Below are 14,767 nucleotides of genomic sequence, written 5' to 3' on the forward strand. Positions count from 1 at the left end.
ATATTAGCAACAGGGCAGATTGATGGCCAATATATATCAGTGCAAAGATCAACAAAGTTTGTCTGGGGTGAAAGAACATTTTAAGACCATTAAAATAGAGTGTACAATTTAAATGAAAGTTATAGGTTTTGAGAGAATTTAGTGGCTTAAATAAATATCCAGGATATTTCCATTTCTCTTACAATGCCAATTCAAGGGGGATTTTCGACCGAGTTACCAGATTATTCTGGGCATGATGCCTCTTACGAATGCTATCGTCAAATTTACTTAAACACTGTTGATGTTTGTAGCTGGGACATCTAACTCTGTGAATCTTTCAGCTTTTGCATGTCTCAAAGCAAGCTGACAGGGGAAATTGCTCCCAAATTTTTATTTGCTTTTAATTGTGTTTCTCAGAAGAAGTTGTTGAGTTTTGTAATCTACATGAAGTATAACAGGAAAACACAAAATTGTGGAATTATACTACTAGCTCCATCATGCAGATGAAAGAATATAATTTGGCCTAAGAAATTGGAATGGAAATAGAACAAAAAGGAATGGTTTTCACTATCACATTGTTTATCCAGTGATACCTTGAAAAGTTACTCCACCATTTCCAGATCAAGCGCCAAGTTTAAATTTGATTTTGTGTCTGGTGCTCCTGATGCGGCCTCCTCTACATTGGTGATGCCTGTCATAAATTGGGGGACTGCTTCATTGAGGATGTCCACTCCACCTGCCAAAAGCGGAACTTTCCAGGGGCCAAACATTTTAGTTCCTATTCCCATTCCTGTTCTGACATGTCGGTCCATTGCTTCCTCTTATGCCGAGAGGAGGCCAGTGCTCAGGGTCGAGGAGCAACATCTAACATTCTAGCTGGGTAGCCTCCAACCTGATGGCATGAATATCGATTTCTCCATCTGGTAAAAAAATTCTTTCCCTATCTGCCTCCCCTCTTCTTCTTTCCCCCACTCTTCTGCCTTTTTATCTCTTCTTATCATTTCCCCCTGGGTCTCCTGCTCCTTCCCTTTTTCCTGTGACCAACTCTCCTCTCCTGTTGATTCCTTCTTCATGAGCCCTTTATGTTTCCCTCCCAACTGGCTTCACCTATCACCTTCTAACTAGTCCTCCTTCCCCTCCCCCCACCTTTATATTCTGGTGTCTTCCCCCTTCCTTCTCACTCCTGAAGAAGGGTCTCGGCCAAAATGCCAAATCTTTATTCATTTCCATAGATGCTACCTGACCTGTTGAGTTCCTCTAACATTTTGTGTGTGTGTTGCTCTGGATTTCAAGCATCTACAGACTTACTCATGTTTGTTACTTTGCTTTGCCTTCATCATTGGCATTTCTCTCGGTGCCTGCGCCTGACATTCAGTGACCCTGTGTAGGGCTGAGAGTTGCACCTCGATAAGAGTAGGGGGTTTCTCTGTGTTGCAGATCTTAGGAAGGGTTATAGAAAGTCCAAGAGAAATAAGGAAATAAACACTGGTGTCCTGTCGAAAACTTCCAGAAAGGGGTTGAACACTGAGGTTAGAAGGAAAAACAGAGGATGCTCTAAGTACCTGGAAATTTGAGCAGAAACTGTACAAAATAAATCTTTCACTTATGCAACCTTCCTCTCAATTTTTCAAGATCTGGACAGTTCCCTCAACAAACCTTAAAAGCATGTTTAAAGAGGGAGTGGGTATTTTTAGTAATGGATGGGAAAAGAACATGGTAGTGTGGTATTCAATGAGATGATGAGTTGGCAGGAGAATGGTAGCAAACAGAGCCATTCCGTCACATACACATTGTGCCGGGTTCAATCCTTATCCCCAGTGCTGTGTCGGGGTGGAGTTTCTATGTTCTCCCTGTGCCCATGTGGATTTTCTTCAAAGTGTTCAATTTTATCCGACATCTCAAAATAAAAATATTCAGGTCGGCTATAACTGATCCCACTGTGCAGGTGAGTGGTAGAATCTGGGGGAGCTTATGAAGAGAATAAAATTAAGTTAGTACAGGATCAGCGTAAAGTTTTCCCGGTGGTTCACACAGGCTGAAAGGACATTTTCGTACTCTACCTCCCCATGATTCTCCTGCGTAGCTACTTGTCACAGTTCCCAAACAGGGTATCCTTTCAACTGACAACATCACTGTGCTGGAGTGGTTAGTTCACTAACACCTACATAATGTTAGCTTGGAGTTATTGCAGCCGCTAAGGCTTTGAAAGCACACTGTAGGGCAATTGGATAACTTAAGTGAGATTTTCAGCATTCTTGGCTCAGCACACGTCCAATGGATCTCCATGGTACAATATATTTGCTCTTTTTATTATCCTGGAGACAAGGCCTTTATCTTACCTAATCCTTGGCAGGTTTTGTAAATAGATTCTGCATAATGTAGACGCAAAACCTTGAGGGGGCATAGAAATTAGTTGTGCAAGTATGGAAAATGCATAGAAGCTAGTCATGTGAGTGTGGAAAATGCATAGAAACTAGTCGTGTGAGTGTGGAAAATGCATAGAAACTAGTCGTGTGAGTGTGGAAAATGCATAGAAGTTAGTAGTGTGAGTGTGGAAAATGTATAAGATTTAATCGTGTGTGTGGAAAATGTATAGAATTTAGTGATGTGGGTGTGGAAAATGCATAGAAACTAGTGTGAGTGTGGAAAATGCATAGAAATTAGTAGTGTGTGTGTGGTAAATGTATAGGATGTAGTTGTGAGTGTGGAAAGTGCGTAGAATTTAGTGATGTGAGTGTGGAAATTGAAGGTCATTAGAATTTGCATTTTGCTGTTCTTGCCATATGTTGAATCTGCATATAGAATTATTGATTTGGTGGGTGTTTTTGATTCTTAAATTGTTTCCTTGATGGGCTCCTTTCCCCATGTCATGCTTTTGAAATAGGATTCTGTGATGTTTCTTTAACACCAAAGGCATCCAAAAAGTGGAAACTGGGGAACAACCCAATCTGTCCTGTTTTAAGGTACAACAATGATACTTTTACTGTGGGTCAAACAAAGTGTGGTCTTATTTTAAATGTGCTGCTTTTATCAAACTGGGCAATGATTTGGCCCATGTACTAAAGACATTTGACCACCTCGGTGTCAAGTGGAACATCACAGCAATCCCAAACAATGGGTTTAAAATGTTCAGATATCCCAGAACACGAGTAAGGGAGGTGAAGTGACATGTTACTTCATTAGTTTCTTAGTTCAAAGGTGACTGTACTCTTGGAGGCCTTTAGAAAACTGTTTTCATTTTAAGTTTACTGCAGAACAGCAAGGCTCTCAGCCTGTTCTGTGCAGCTGTCTTGTAAAGCAGTTGGGTATGCTGAAAGACTGCATTTTATTAAGCAGCAGGGGTTGTCATTAATTTTCTCTCATGCAGTTTTGCTGAGTGGGTGTATTATAGTTTAAACATGCAATCTTCCCACTGTCAGCCCAGGGGTAAGGCAGCCTTCTAGTCTGTTATTGTTTTTAAATATATCTTTTCTCTCTTACTTTTCTTCTTTTCTTCTTTTTGAAAATGATATGGCTGAGAACATGCAGTGTCCATCCATGACCCATCGCCATCTCAGTTCTGTAAATGTGTGCACCAAGTTGCACACCGTCTTGACTTGAATATATTCCACTGCTCCTTTGGAGTTGCAGGGTCCAGGTCCAAAAACTATCTGTCCAGCAGCACTTACACCACGAGGACTTTAGCAGTTCAAGATGTCAGTTCACCTACATCTTCTCAAGGGCAATCAGGAATGGGTGCAAAAGACCAGACTTACAAGACCACAAAACATATGAATAGAATTAGCCTATTTGGCCCACCAAGTTCTCTATGCCATTCTATCATGGCCAATTTATAATCCCTCTCAATCCCATTTTCCTCCCTTCTCCACATAACCCTTGATGCCGTTACTAATCAAATATCAATCAATCTCTGTTTTAAATATATCCAATGACTTGGACTCTATGGCAATGAATTCCACAGATCCATCACCCTCTAGCTGAAGAAGTTAATATCAGTGATCGGTGATGGACTGCTTTGTTGAGGCATTCACTGCCAACAGCACAGAGCATTTCACTGACCTGCCCTCACAGAAATTGCTACACTCTGTTGAACAACGTACAACCAAATTTCTAAGCCCTGGTTATGCTGAACACCATCTCTGATCCAGGAAAATTAATTTTATAGGAGTTGCTCTTCAACCCCTACAAACAATGTTATTGGTTGAATCTTTTTTTTTCCAAATAGCACTGAAGAAAGTGTCCCCACCACCCTGCCTTTGGAACTCAGGTCTTACTCTCCCAGCCATTCCTTCTCGGGTGGTTTGTCAGGTTTTTTTTTCACCTAACAATGTTTGAGAACAGTCGTGCAGAGATGAGTGATAGGAAGGACACCACAGAAGGTGTTTATTGGCAAATTACCCTATCCTTGCTATTTTTACACTATGTTCCCTTAATGGATCTTGTGCCAAAACTTGAAATGCTTAAACAATCGCATAAACATCACTGAGGCTTGTCAAGCCTCCTACACAGTTTCAAACCTGCAAGAATTATGAACACAGGAGATTCTACGGATGCTGGAGATCCAAAGCAACACACAGAAAATGCTGGAGGGAAGTTGGATTTCCCGGTGGAAAGCCATTTCAGTTTGACTTCCTATTCCCATTCCAACCTGGCCTTCTCTACTGTCATGATGAGGCCACTCTCAGGTTGAAGGAGCAACACCTCATATTCCACCTGGGTAGCCTCCAACCTGATGACGTGAACATCAATTTCTCTCCTGTGATTTCTCCCCACTCCGCTGTCTCCCTTTTTCTCTTCGCCATTCTGAATACCTCTTACTTCTCTTCTCCTCCCCTGTCTATCACCATCCTCTGGTTCCCTTCTTCCTTCACTGTCCTCTCCTATCAGATTCCTTTCTCTCTGGCCCTCTACCTCCTCCACCAATCACCTCCCAGCTTCCTACTTCATCCCTCCCACCCCTAACCATGCACTATCCCCCTCATCTGGTCTCACCTGTATACCTGTCAACTTGTACTCCTTCCCCTCTGCCCCACCATCTCATTTGGGCTTCTGCTCCATTCCTTACTAGTTCCAATGAAATGTCTCAGGCCAAAACATAGAGACTGTTTATTCCTCTCCATAGATGTTGCTGAGTTCCTCCTGTAAGAACTGTGACAGCTATTGTCTGCAGTGTTAAACTGGAACTCCCAAAAGGCTTCAAGGGAAAGTCTCTCTGATAGATCACTGAGAGTCAATTATGAAAGCTTAAAATTTTGGTGTATAAAATAATATTGAATTTTAATGTTCATTTAGTTGGGTGCATATCAGTGTCGCAGTGGAACATTTATTACTTCAAGAACCCTCGTCTATCATTAAGCATTCTGCACTTGGTTATAGCATAACCAGGTGTAACGTAAATCAAAGATATATGTTGAGTTGCGAAATACGATTTATTTCCTAGGGTAGATTGGCCTGACAGCTCGCAGCTAACAATTGCAGTAAATTTATGAGTAGCAGCTGAGTGGGATATAGATCATATCCCAAAGCTCATCATCGGGCTGTACTGGTCGTTTTAAGTAATTAAAATCGTAAAAGTTAGGCATAAATGTAAATTTTGCCTCAACTAAATTGATGAATGCACAGTGGCATGCTTCCAAAGCCGCCAGTAATGTTCTTCCCACTTTGCTGTCTGTTTCTCAGGGCGATTATATTCTCAGGCTTCGCATTCACCAAGTTACCGAGGTGATCGTGTCACGTGACCAACTTCAGCCTCAGGGCAGATTCTCTTTGTCCAACAGGGCAAAGGCCCGCGTTCGGATCTCTCTCCTGGGTGGTGGGCATCTGGAGCTCTCTGCATGGAGAGTGGTGGAGGCCAGATTATTAGCAAATCAGCAAATTTCTCCAATCCCAACTCATCCTTTATGAATCGGAATCAGGTTCATTATTGTTGACATATGTCAAGAAATGTGTTGTTTTGTGGCAGCAGTTCAGTGCAATGCACAAAAAATAAGATTAAAATAAAAATATATTTAAAAAATGAGTAAGCAGTGCAGAAAGAGAACAAAATATGGAGGCAGTCTTTATAGGTTCATGGACCATTCAGAAATCTGATGACAGAGGGGAAGAATCTGTCCCTAAGACACTGACTTTGGGCTCCTTTACCTCCTTAGGGCTTATAAATTTGTTTATACGTTGTTCAGTAAAGTGCAGCAATTCGTGTGGGCAGCACACACAAGATGCTGGAGGAACGCAGCAGGCCAGGCAGTGTCTATGGAAAAGAGTAAACAGTCGACGTTTTGGGCTGAGACCCTTCATGAGAACTGAAGGAAAAAAATGGGAAGTCAGAGTTAGAAGGTGGGGGGAAGGGAAGAAAGAACCACAGGTGATAGGTGATACCAGGAGTTGGGGGAGAGGTGAAGTAAAGAGCTGGGAAGTCAATTGGTAAAAGAGATAAATGGCTGGAGAAGGAGGGGGGATCTGATACCATAGGGAAGTGATGGGCAGGTAAGGAGATAAGGTGAGAGAGGGACATGTGAATAGAGAATGGTGGCGGAGTGGCGGCATTACTGGAAGTTCAAGAAATCGATGTTCATGCCCTCAGGCTGGAGGCTACCCAGATGGAGTATAAGGTGTCGCTGCTCCAACTTGAGTGTGGCCTCATCAGGGCAGTAGGGCATCTGCCAGAAAAAGTGGGATCTCCCATTGGCCACCCATTTTAATTCCACTTCCCATTCCCATTCTGACATGTCAGTCCATGGCCTCCTCTACTGCCACGATGAGGCCACACTCAGGTTGGAGGAGTAACGCCTTGTATTCCATCTGAGTAGCCTCCAACTTGACGGCATGAACATCAATTTCTTGAACTTCCAGGAATGCCCCACACCCCACCATTCCCCATTCACAGTTCCTCCTCTCACCTGATCTTATCGCCCATCACCTCCTTCTGGTGCTCCTCCTCCTTCCCCTTTTTCCATGCCCTTCTGTCATCTCCTATCAGATTCCCCCTTCTCCAGCCCTTTATCTCTTTCACCAATTGACCTTCAGCTCTTTACTTCACCCCTCTCCTCTCCCGGTTTCACCTGTCACCTACTACCTTGTATTTCTTCCTTCTCTCCCCCTACCTTCTTATGCTGACTTCTCATCTTTTTTCTCCAGATCTGATGAAGATTCTCACTCCGAAACGTTGACTGTACTCTTTTCCATAGATGCTTCCTGGCCTGCTGAGTTCCTCCAGCAAACAACAGGAATTCTGCAGATGCTGGAAATTCAAGCAACATACATCAAAGTTGCTGGTGAACGCAGCAGGCCAGGCAGCATCTATAGGAAGAAGCGCAGTCGACGTTTCAGGCCGAGACCCTTCGTCAGGACTAACTGAAGGAAGAGTGAGTTCCTCCAGCATTTTGTTTGTGTTGCTTGAATTTTCAGCATCTGCAGATTTTCTCTTGTTTGTAATTAGCATGAGGACAGGTCTATACATTTTAAATAAATCACCAATCATTCTTCTGAATTCCAGAGAGGAGGGTCCTGCTCTGCTTAAGCTTTTCTTTGAACACTTCGGTTCCAGATGTCAATGTATACAGATAGCCAGGTTCACTTGATCCACACGCACAAAGTGCAGGAGGAACCCAGCTAATCAGAGAGCATCTGTGATGATGGAATAAACAGTCAATGTTTCGGGCCAAGACCTTTCATCAGGACGGGAAAGGAAGGGGGTAGAAGCCAGGGGAAGAAGGTGGTGGAGGAGAAGTACAAGCTGCTGAGACTGGGTGAGGGGAAAGTGAGAGGGTGGGGGAGGGAAGATGAATTAAGAAGCTGGGAGGGAATAGGTTGAAGAGATGAAGGAATGAAGAAGAAGGAATCTGATAAGAGGGAACAATGGACAATAGAAGAAAGGGAAGGAGGAAGGGAACCAGAGGGAGGTGATGGGAAGGTGCGAAGAAGAGAAAGGATGAAGGGGTAACTGGAATAGGGAATGCAGAAATAGAGGGAAAAGGGTGGAGAAATTACGAGAAGTTGGAGAAAGCTTCATGTTGGAGGCACTTAATCCATGTCTGTTCAGCTTAGTCATCAGCCAGGAGTCTATACCCAACAGCTATGGGCGGGATCACACACAGCCTCACTCTGATGGTCTCCCTTTTTAACAGAGCACAGTCACCTTTAAACTAAACAGGCAGTACTATGATGGAAATAATGTTGTTTTGTTACTAAAATTATAGAATTGAAGTGTTTCTTTTCATTTTTCATATCGGGCTGGTTAAAATTAAAACACGTTAGCTACTGAACGCCATCTTTGCTAACCGAGATAACATAGGAAGTGCATTGCCCTTGTTTCATACGTTGGAGGCCAGGATTTTTTTTCCCAACTGTGGTGTTTTGTGTAGCAGAATTTTACAAATGACTCTGACCCTAATCTCTTTAATGTTATTTGTTCCTTTCAATGAAGTGATGTTTTAGATATTTAGTGCGGTTTCAGGAAACCCATCCCCACTCCTTCCGTGTTCCTCCCCAACTGCTAACAAACACGTGGTTATGGGATGCACTACAGAGCCTGTACCCTGGATGAGAGAAAGTTAAGTTCATTAATCACTGCCGCTGCTCGTTGAACAGTTATCCAAGTATTCAAAGGGAGAATATGAATGGCCCAGATCCTATGATGTAAGACCAGAAGTGACCAATGATACTGGTGCTGACTAAGTGCTATTACCTTCTGTTAATCTGAACTAATTTAATTTTTTAATTTTATTATTTTTTATTTCAAGATAAAGTGCAGAACAGGCCCTTCTGGTTTGGCAAGCCATACTGCTCAGCAACCCATTTATTTAATATTAGCCTAATCACACGACAATTTACAATGGCCAATTAACCTTCTAAACGGTACACCTTTGGACTGTGGGCAGAAACCAGAGAACCCAGAGGAAACCCACGTGCCCACAGGAGGAACGTATGAACTTCTTACAGACGGCACCAGAATTGAACTCCGAACTCCGAACTCCGAGGCCTCGAGCTGTAAGAGTGTTGCGCTAAACACCTCGCTACCGTGGCACCCCACCACAACTTGACACCACGGAGAGTGGAGTTTATTCACTGCTGCAGTCTTCAATTGTTGCCCACATTCTGGAAGCCAAAACCTTTAACCCCAAATAGGAGGCTCAGCCATTTAGATTTAACACATTGAGCCACAAGATTGAGGCTTTGAAATCCATTTAAGACGATGAATCAGAAAGCAGCTGCTTTTAACATACTGGTTTAATAATAGCAACTCGTATCAATCATGTAGTCAATCCAGTCACTTAACTCCAAGAAATAACTCACACTTCTTTGTCCTATTCGTCCACTTCTAAACAGACTTCGCAGTAAAAATATTATTACTTTAAAGGACTCAGTGGTCAGATAAAAAGCCTTCTCTTGGCTTTGGTCTCGCTATTGTTAATTCTGCTTCTCTGTCAGAAAGGGGACTAAAATAGTGATTAATAACACCCTAGCCTTGGTGTTCAAGGCTCAGATCGTAAAGTAAAATCTGTAATTATTCTTCATCTTCCTGACAAACGCTTTGAATAAAAGGGCTTCATTGGTTTCCACCCCCACTCACGTACACTGTGTGCCTTAGTCCATAAAAGGTTTGCACATTTGACCACTGTTCCTCAGTTAATGATGGTCTGTAATAAGAGTTCTCTGGTAAGCCTCAGTTCCTCTGGGTGAGTGAGGGTGAAGCAGCTCGAGCTTCCACTAGCCATCAGTCTGGAGTGGCCCCAAGTTTAGCAGAGAAAGGGGGCGGTATGGTAGCCACAGCAGTTAGAGTAAGTCCATTACAGCACTAGTGACTGGGTTCAATTCCCACCATTGTCTAATGAATTTTTATGTTCTCCCTGTGACTGCATGGGTTTCCTCTGATTCCGAAGACATCTAGGTTAGTAGGTGAATTGGTCACATGGGTGTAACTAGCTGGTGCGATCTTGTTGGGCTGGAAGGTTCCTGTTACTGTGCTGAATCTCTAACTAAAAACAAATAAGGAGAGCTAGGCTTCACTATAATGACCCCATCCCGCACATAGTAGGATGGAGACCGTGGACATAGGGAACCTTTTTTTTTCAAAGATGTTTAGGATGGGAGTGGTCAAAGAACCAAGTACACTTAAGAGATAGAAACAAGAGAGGTCATCCTTCCCTTCAATCCCACTCACCTATTCAAATGATCAGGCCCTTTTAATGCAGCATGACTATCCTGTACTAAATCCACTTCACTTATTCCCTGGTACTCCCCAAAATCGATTGATCTGTCCTGAATGCATTCAACAACTGCCCATTAAACAGAGAATTCCAAATATTCACCACCTTTTGGGTGAATAGATTTCTTTTCCTCACAGTCTGGATGACTGGCTGCATATTTTGAGACATTAACAATGGGTTGAGCATTCTATCTGGGGGTGGGGGTATCATGCTTTTGTACACTGTAGAGAGACTTGTAAGATTTTTGGGCATTTTACTGAAATCACCTCTGATCTTTCTAATCTTTCAAGCTAGCCTACTTAATTTACCACAGGAATTCTTTCTCAGGAATTAATTAGGAATTAATTAGTACATTAAACAGTAGAGCACAAGAACAGGCCCTTCAGCCTACAATGATGTATAGAATTAACTAAAATAATAATTAAATATCTAACTAACCCAATCACTTCTATCTACATAATGTCAATTTTTCTCCATTCTCTGCGCATTCACAAACCTACCTAAGAGCCTTTTAGACACCTCTCATCAAAGTTGCTGGTGAACACAGCAGGCCAGGCAGCATCTCTAGGAAGAGGTACAGTCGACGTTAAGGCCGAGACCCTTCGTCCGAACTGCACCTCTAAACACCTCTATTGTATTTGCTTCCACTGCCACTCCTGGTAGCACATTCGAGGCACCTACAACTTCGTGTAAAACAAAATTTCCCGACGAAGGGTCTCGGCCTGAAACATCGACTGTGTTTCTTCCTATGGATGCTGTCTGGCCTGCTGCGTTCCACCAGCATTTTGTGTGTCTTGCCCTGTACATCTCCTTTGAATTTATCCTCTGTCACCTTAAATGCATGGTGACAGACTTGTTGATATGAGCTGTAAGTTAGACTGGACCCAAACAAACTTTATCTGATACAATCTCACCCACACCCTTCTGAAGGACTAATTCAAAACACTCTAAAGTTCAAACTACATTTATTATCTAAGTATGCATACATTATGCAACCCCCTGGAAATTTATCTCCCTACAAACCACAGAAGAAAGAAACCCAAAAGAACCCATTAAAAAGATACACTCAATGTGCAGAGAGAAAAAAAACAAATCATCCAAACAATAAAAGCAAGCAAATAGCATTTAGAACGAAAGTGAGTTCTCAGACACTATGTTCTTTACACTTAGAAAATTCCACAGTAAAACTCTGGTAGTCCAGCATCTGATGATCCAGTGGATTTAATCTCTGGTCTGGAATGTGAGTTAGGGAACTAGTGTGAAAGTGGGTTCTAAAGCCAAAGACCATGTTGGAATCAGGAACACCAGTGGTCAGGAACGTGGATGGATTTGCAGTAGGAGTCTTTGTATATTTCCTACACTCTTTAAACGCACGAGGTTCATTAGAAAACATATTATACTATTGCATAATAATAATGTTTAAATACTAGTTTACATAATAATGTAAATTTGGGTAACTGTGTAAATAATAGTTTACATAGTAAAGTTGAAGTAGAAGTGTGCCTGGGTATTTAAAAACACATACAATAGTCTGGAAAACTGCCTCTCCCAAAATTCTGAAGGTATCAGATTATCAGAGGTTTAAGGGTACTTGCAGCAGCACCAGTCATAGTCATCAGAGGTCACCTGTCATCAAATATTGACAGTGCAGAATGAGGCCATTCTGCCCGTCAAACCTGTGTTTGTTCTTTTAAACAACAATCTCTTTTTTACCCTGATTAATATAGTCAGCAAAAACTTTTTTATTTGTGAAATGTATATTTTGACTTGAACTCATTCATGTTAAATACATTTTAAAATATCAATCCCAGCAAAACTTATTCACAAGATGAACCAAATACCCCAATATTTGAGCTCAGTTTGTTGAGACTGGGTGGGTGCTTTATGTCCAGCCTAAAGGCACAAAGTGGCACAGGCTCAAAATTAGAGGCTAAGTTTGCAAGACACTGCACTTTGCTGAGACTAGCCATTGTTACCACAAATCCATGAGTTAGCTCCAGGAGGGGAACTCATCCAGTTAGAGGCTCTTGGATGTGACCTGCCACAAGGGAATGTGTTTGTTGGACAAAACATGGCAGTAGAATTTTTCTCTCAACTACTTTTACATTTTTCCCCTTCAATGTTGGATTCTGTGTTCAGACTTTTTGAACTTGCTTGCTGTTACAGAATCAGCTCTGAGTGTTAACCTTTCTATTTTTTAATTCTCAGAATGTTATAAGTTTTGGTCCAACTAATCTTCATTGCAAAACTATCCTAAAACTCACAAACCGAACTGATACCAGCTCTACTCCGCCCTTTGCCTCATTTGTTCTTTTAGAGGACGTAGTGTATTTGTTGCCTTTACTGCACTGTTGTCCAAATGTTTCTGTAATTCAGTGAAAGCTTTTCACAGTCTAATTACAGAAAGCTCTAGATTCTCTAGTTTGAAAACAAGTACCTCCCCTTTGTAGAAGCTAAACCCTTTTTGCTTTGTGAGTTCTAGTTTCAGCAGAGCTAAAATTTTCCTTACAGATCTGACTAATTCTTTTTTTTAGTCAAGAACGTCTTCTGAACCTTAGAACGTTAGTGTCCTCCCACTCTTTGGCCTCTCTTTTTAGTCTATTCTTCTGTCTCCTATCTTCTTCTTAGGCCATGTTTGCAAGCTACGTCCCTGAAATCATAGAGTTAATAGGGAACCGCAAGAAATATGGTGGTACCTATAGTGCGGTAAATGGAAGAAAGTAAGTATCTGGGGCTCTGCTGCCTCCGTTGCAGTAGAACACTCTCTGCATGCCATTCTCTTTTTCTGTTCCATGCATGTAGGCAATGTTTGCTCGCTACGTACCAGAAATTGCTGCTCTCATCCTTAACCGGAAGAAATACGGAGGGACATTTAATGCGACCCGAGGCAGAAAGTAAGTCGAAGTGAACTAAGGTGTGCTTGTGAGACCTCTGACCCCTGACCCTCTCCACATCCCCACCACCTTAACAGTGACCTCTGACCTGCAGAGATCTCCCCCCCCCCCACCAATGCTGTGGGGTCGGATGTCACTTCTAGGATCGTTAGTAGAGGCCAGGGTTGTGCTGTTTTTTTTTGTTGTTCTTTATTAATGGGTGCCTCAAACAGGGATTCTTACACTTCAGTCGTAAAAACTGGAACAAGTGTGGCAGCCAGCTACCCTGATATTGACATTCACTGAAATGAACATGATATCAGTGTCTGAAGCTTCGTGCTTCTTTCAATCAGAATAATTTATTTTATTGTCTATTTTTTTTGGAAGCATTTATCCTGGCCTGGTAGTTAGCCCTTTCCTCTGCCTGATAGTTAATTTCCTGCATGCAGTTTGTAATTCACATTTCAGTGAGGTCCATGTGACTCTTCCATGGAATCCATTTCTTGAGAATTTGCCAAAGTCTCATCTGTCACCAACACTCAGTCCGGTGATAGTATGTGGTCTAAAACCTTGGCATCTGTCCCCACCTCCCTTCCCCCCTCCCTTTAAAGACCTTAACTCCCACACCCTTAGACCCAAAAATGCTGTTGGCTTGCTTTGCAGTCTCTTGTAGTTGGGCCTCCTCTCCGACACAGGCATCTTGCTTGTAGATATCCCTAGCTGCTTCTGCTAAATCTTGTCTATATGGATTCCTTCACATTTCCAACCCCAGGCTCTTTCATCAGCACACAAAATGCCCAGTGGAAATAAAACTCCATTAAACCATTCCTAATTTATGATTGCAATAATGTTTTCAAGACCTTTAGTCACTTATACTTTGGCTCAGTGCTTGTATAGTTGGGAAATCTTTTGTGAAAGTCAGCATCCTTTGTTTTTAAACTCATTTCCCCATCAGAAGAAAAAAAGATTGATTATATGTTATGTTTGGCCGGCACTTTGGTTTTCAATTGGAGCTCTGTGTTGAGAGAAAATGAATTGTCAGAAGGTTCAGTCTCCATGCCCAGGAGATAAGTCCCCATGTGGTTGTAATTTTGAACCATGCAATGTCTTTACCATAGCTGGCAGTGTGGCCTCTAGCCTGAGTTCAGTTTGCTGGCATTACTTCCTTTCATATAATTGCACCCTTTTTTTAGTGAAGAGAAAGTTGATGCAATGTGACATTTTATAAACAACTGATTTTCTAAATTTCTGATTCTAGTGCAGTGGTCCCCAACCTCCGGGCCGCAGACCGATACCGATCCGCGAAGCATGCTGGGGTGCAGCGGTAGCCGGAACGCACCCAGCACATCTTTAAGAAAAAAGCCGAAATAAACAAGCTGATTAATTAGGTGCTGCGCGGCACGTAAATGTCGGCCCAGATCAGAGGCGACGCAATCGGCAATCGTCTCTGATCTGGGCGACACCTAATTAATTAGCTTGTTTATTTCGGCTCTTTTCTTAAAGATGTGCTGGGTGCGCGCCGGATACCGCTGCACCGCTGCATGCTTCGCGGATCGGTATTGGTCCGCGGCCCGGAGGTTGGGGACCACTGTTCTAGTGGATTAGTCTAGCATTCAATATATATTGTCTTCACAGCACCAACTTGGCTAAACTGCCTATAAGGGTGCTTACACTTTGTTAGCTGTCATCATAAATAAAGGGTCAGAATTG

General features: G+C 42.4%; 1 protein-coding gene across 5 annotated transcripts in view; it reads left to right on the plus strand.

The window, feature by feature from the left end:
• Window positions 1–14,767, plus strand: part of kcnma1a (potassium large conductance calcium-activated channel, subfamily M, alpha member 1a) — a 960,366-nt gene that overhangs the window by 650,831 nt on the left and 294,768 nt on the right. For all 5 annotated transcript variants that reach the window (XM_063070509.1, XM_063070506.1, XM_063070507.1 and 2 more), the window contains exon 9: window positions 12,813–12,904. In XM_063070509.1, coding sequence (XP_062926579.1) covers window positions 12,813–12,904 — 92 coding nt within the window. The remainder of the gene's footprint in view (window positions 1–12,812; window positions 12,905–14,767) is intronic.

Source organism: Mobula hypostoma, chromosome 18, assembly GCF_963921235.1.
Source record: "Mobula hypostoma chromosome 18, sMobHyp1.1, whole genome shotgun sequence".
NCBI classification, from domain to species: Eukaryota; Metazoa; Chordata; class Chondrichthyes; order Myliobatiformes; family Myliobatidae; genus Mobula; species Mobula hypostoma.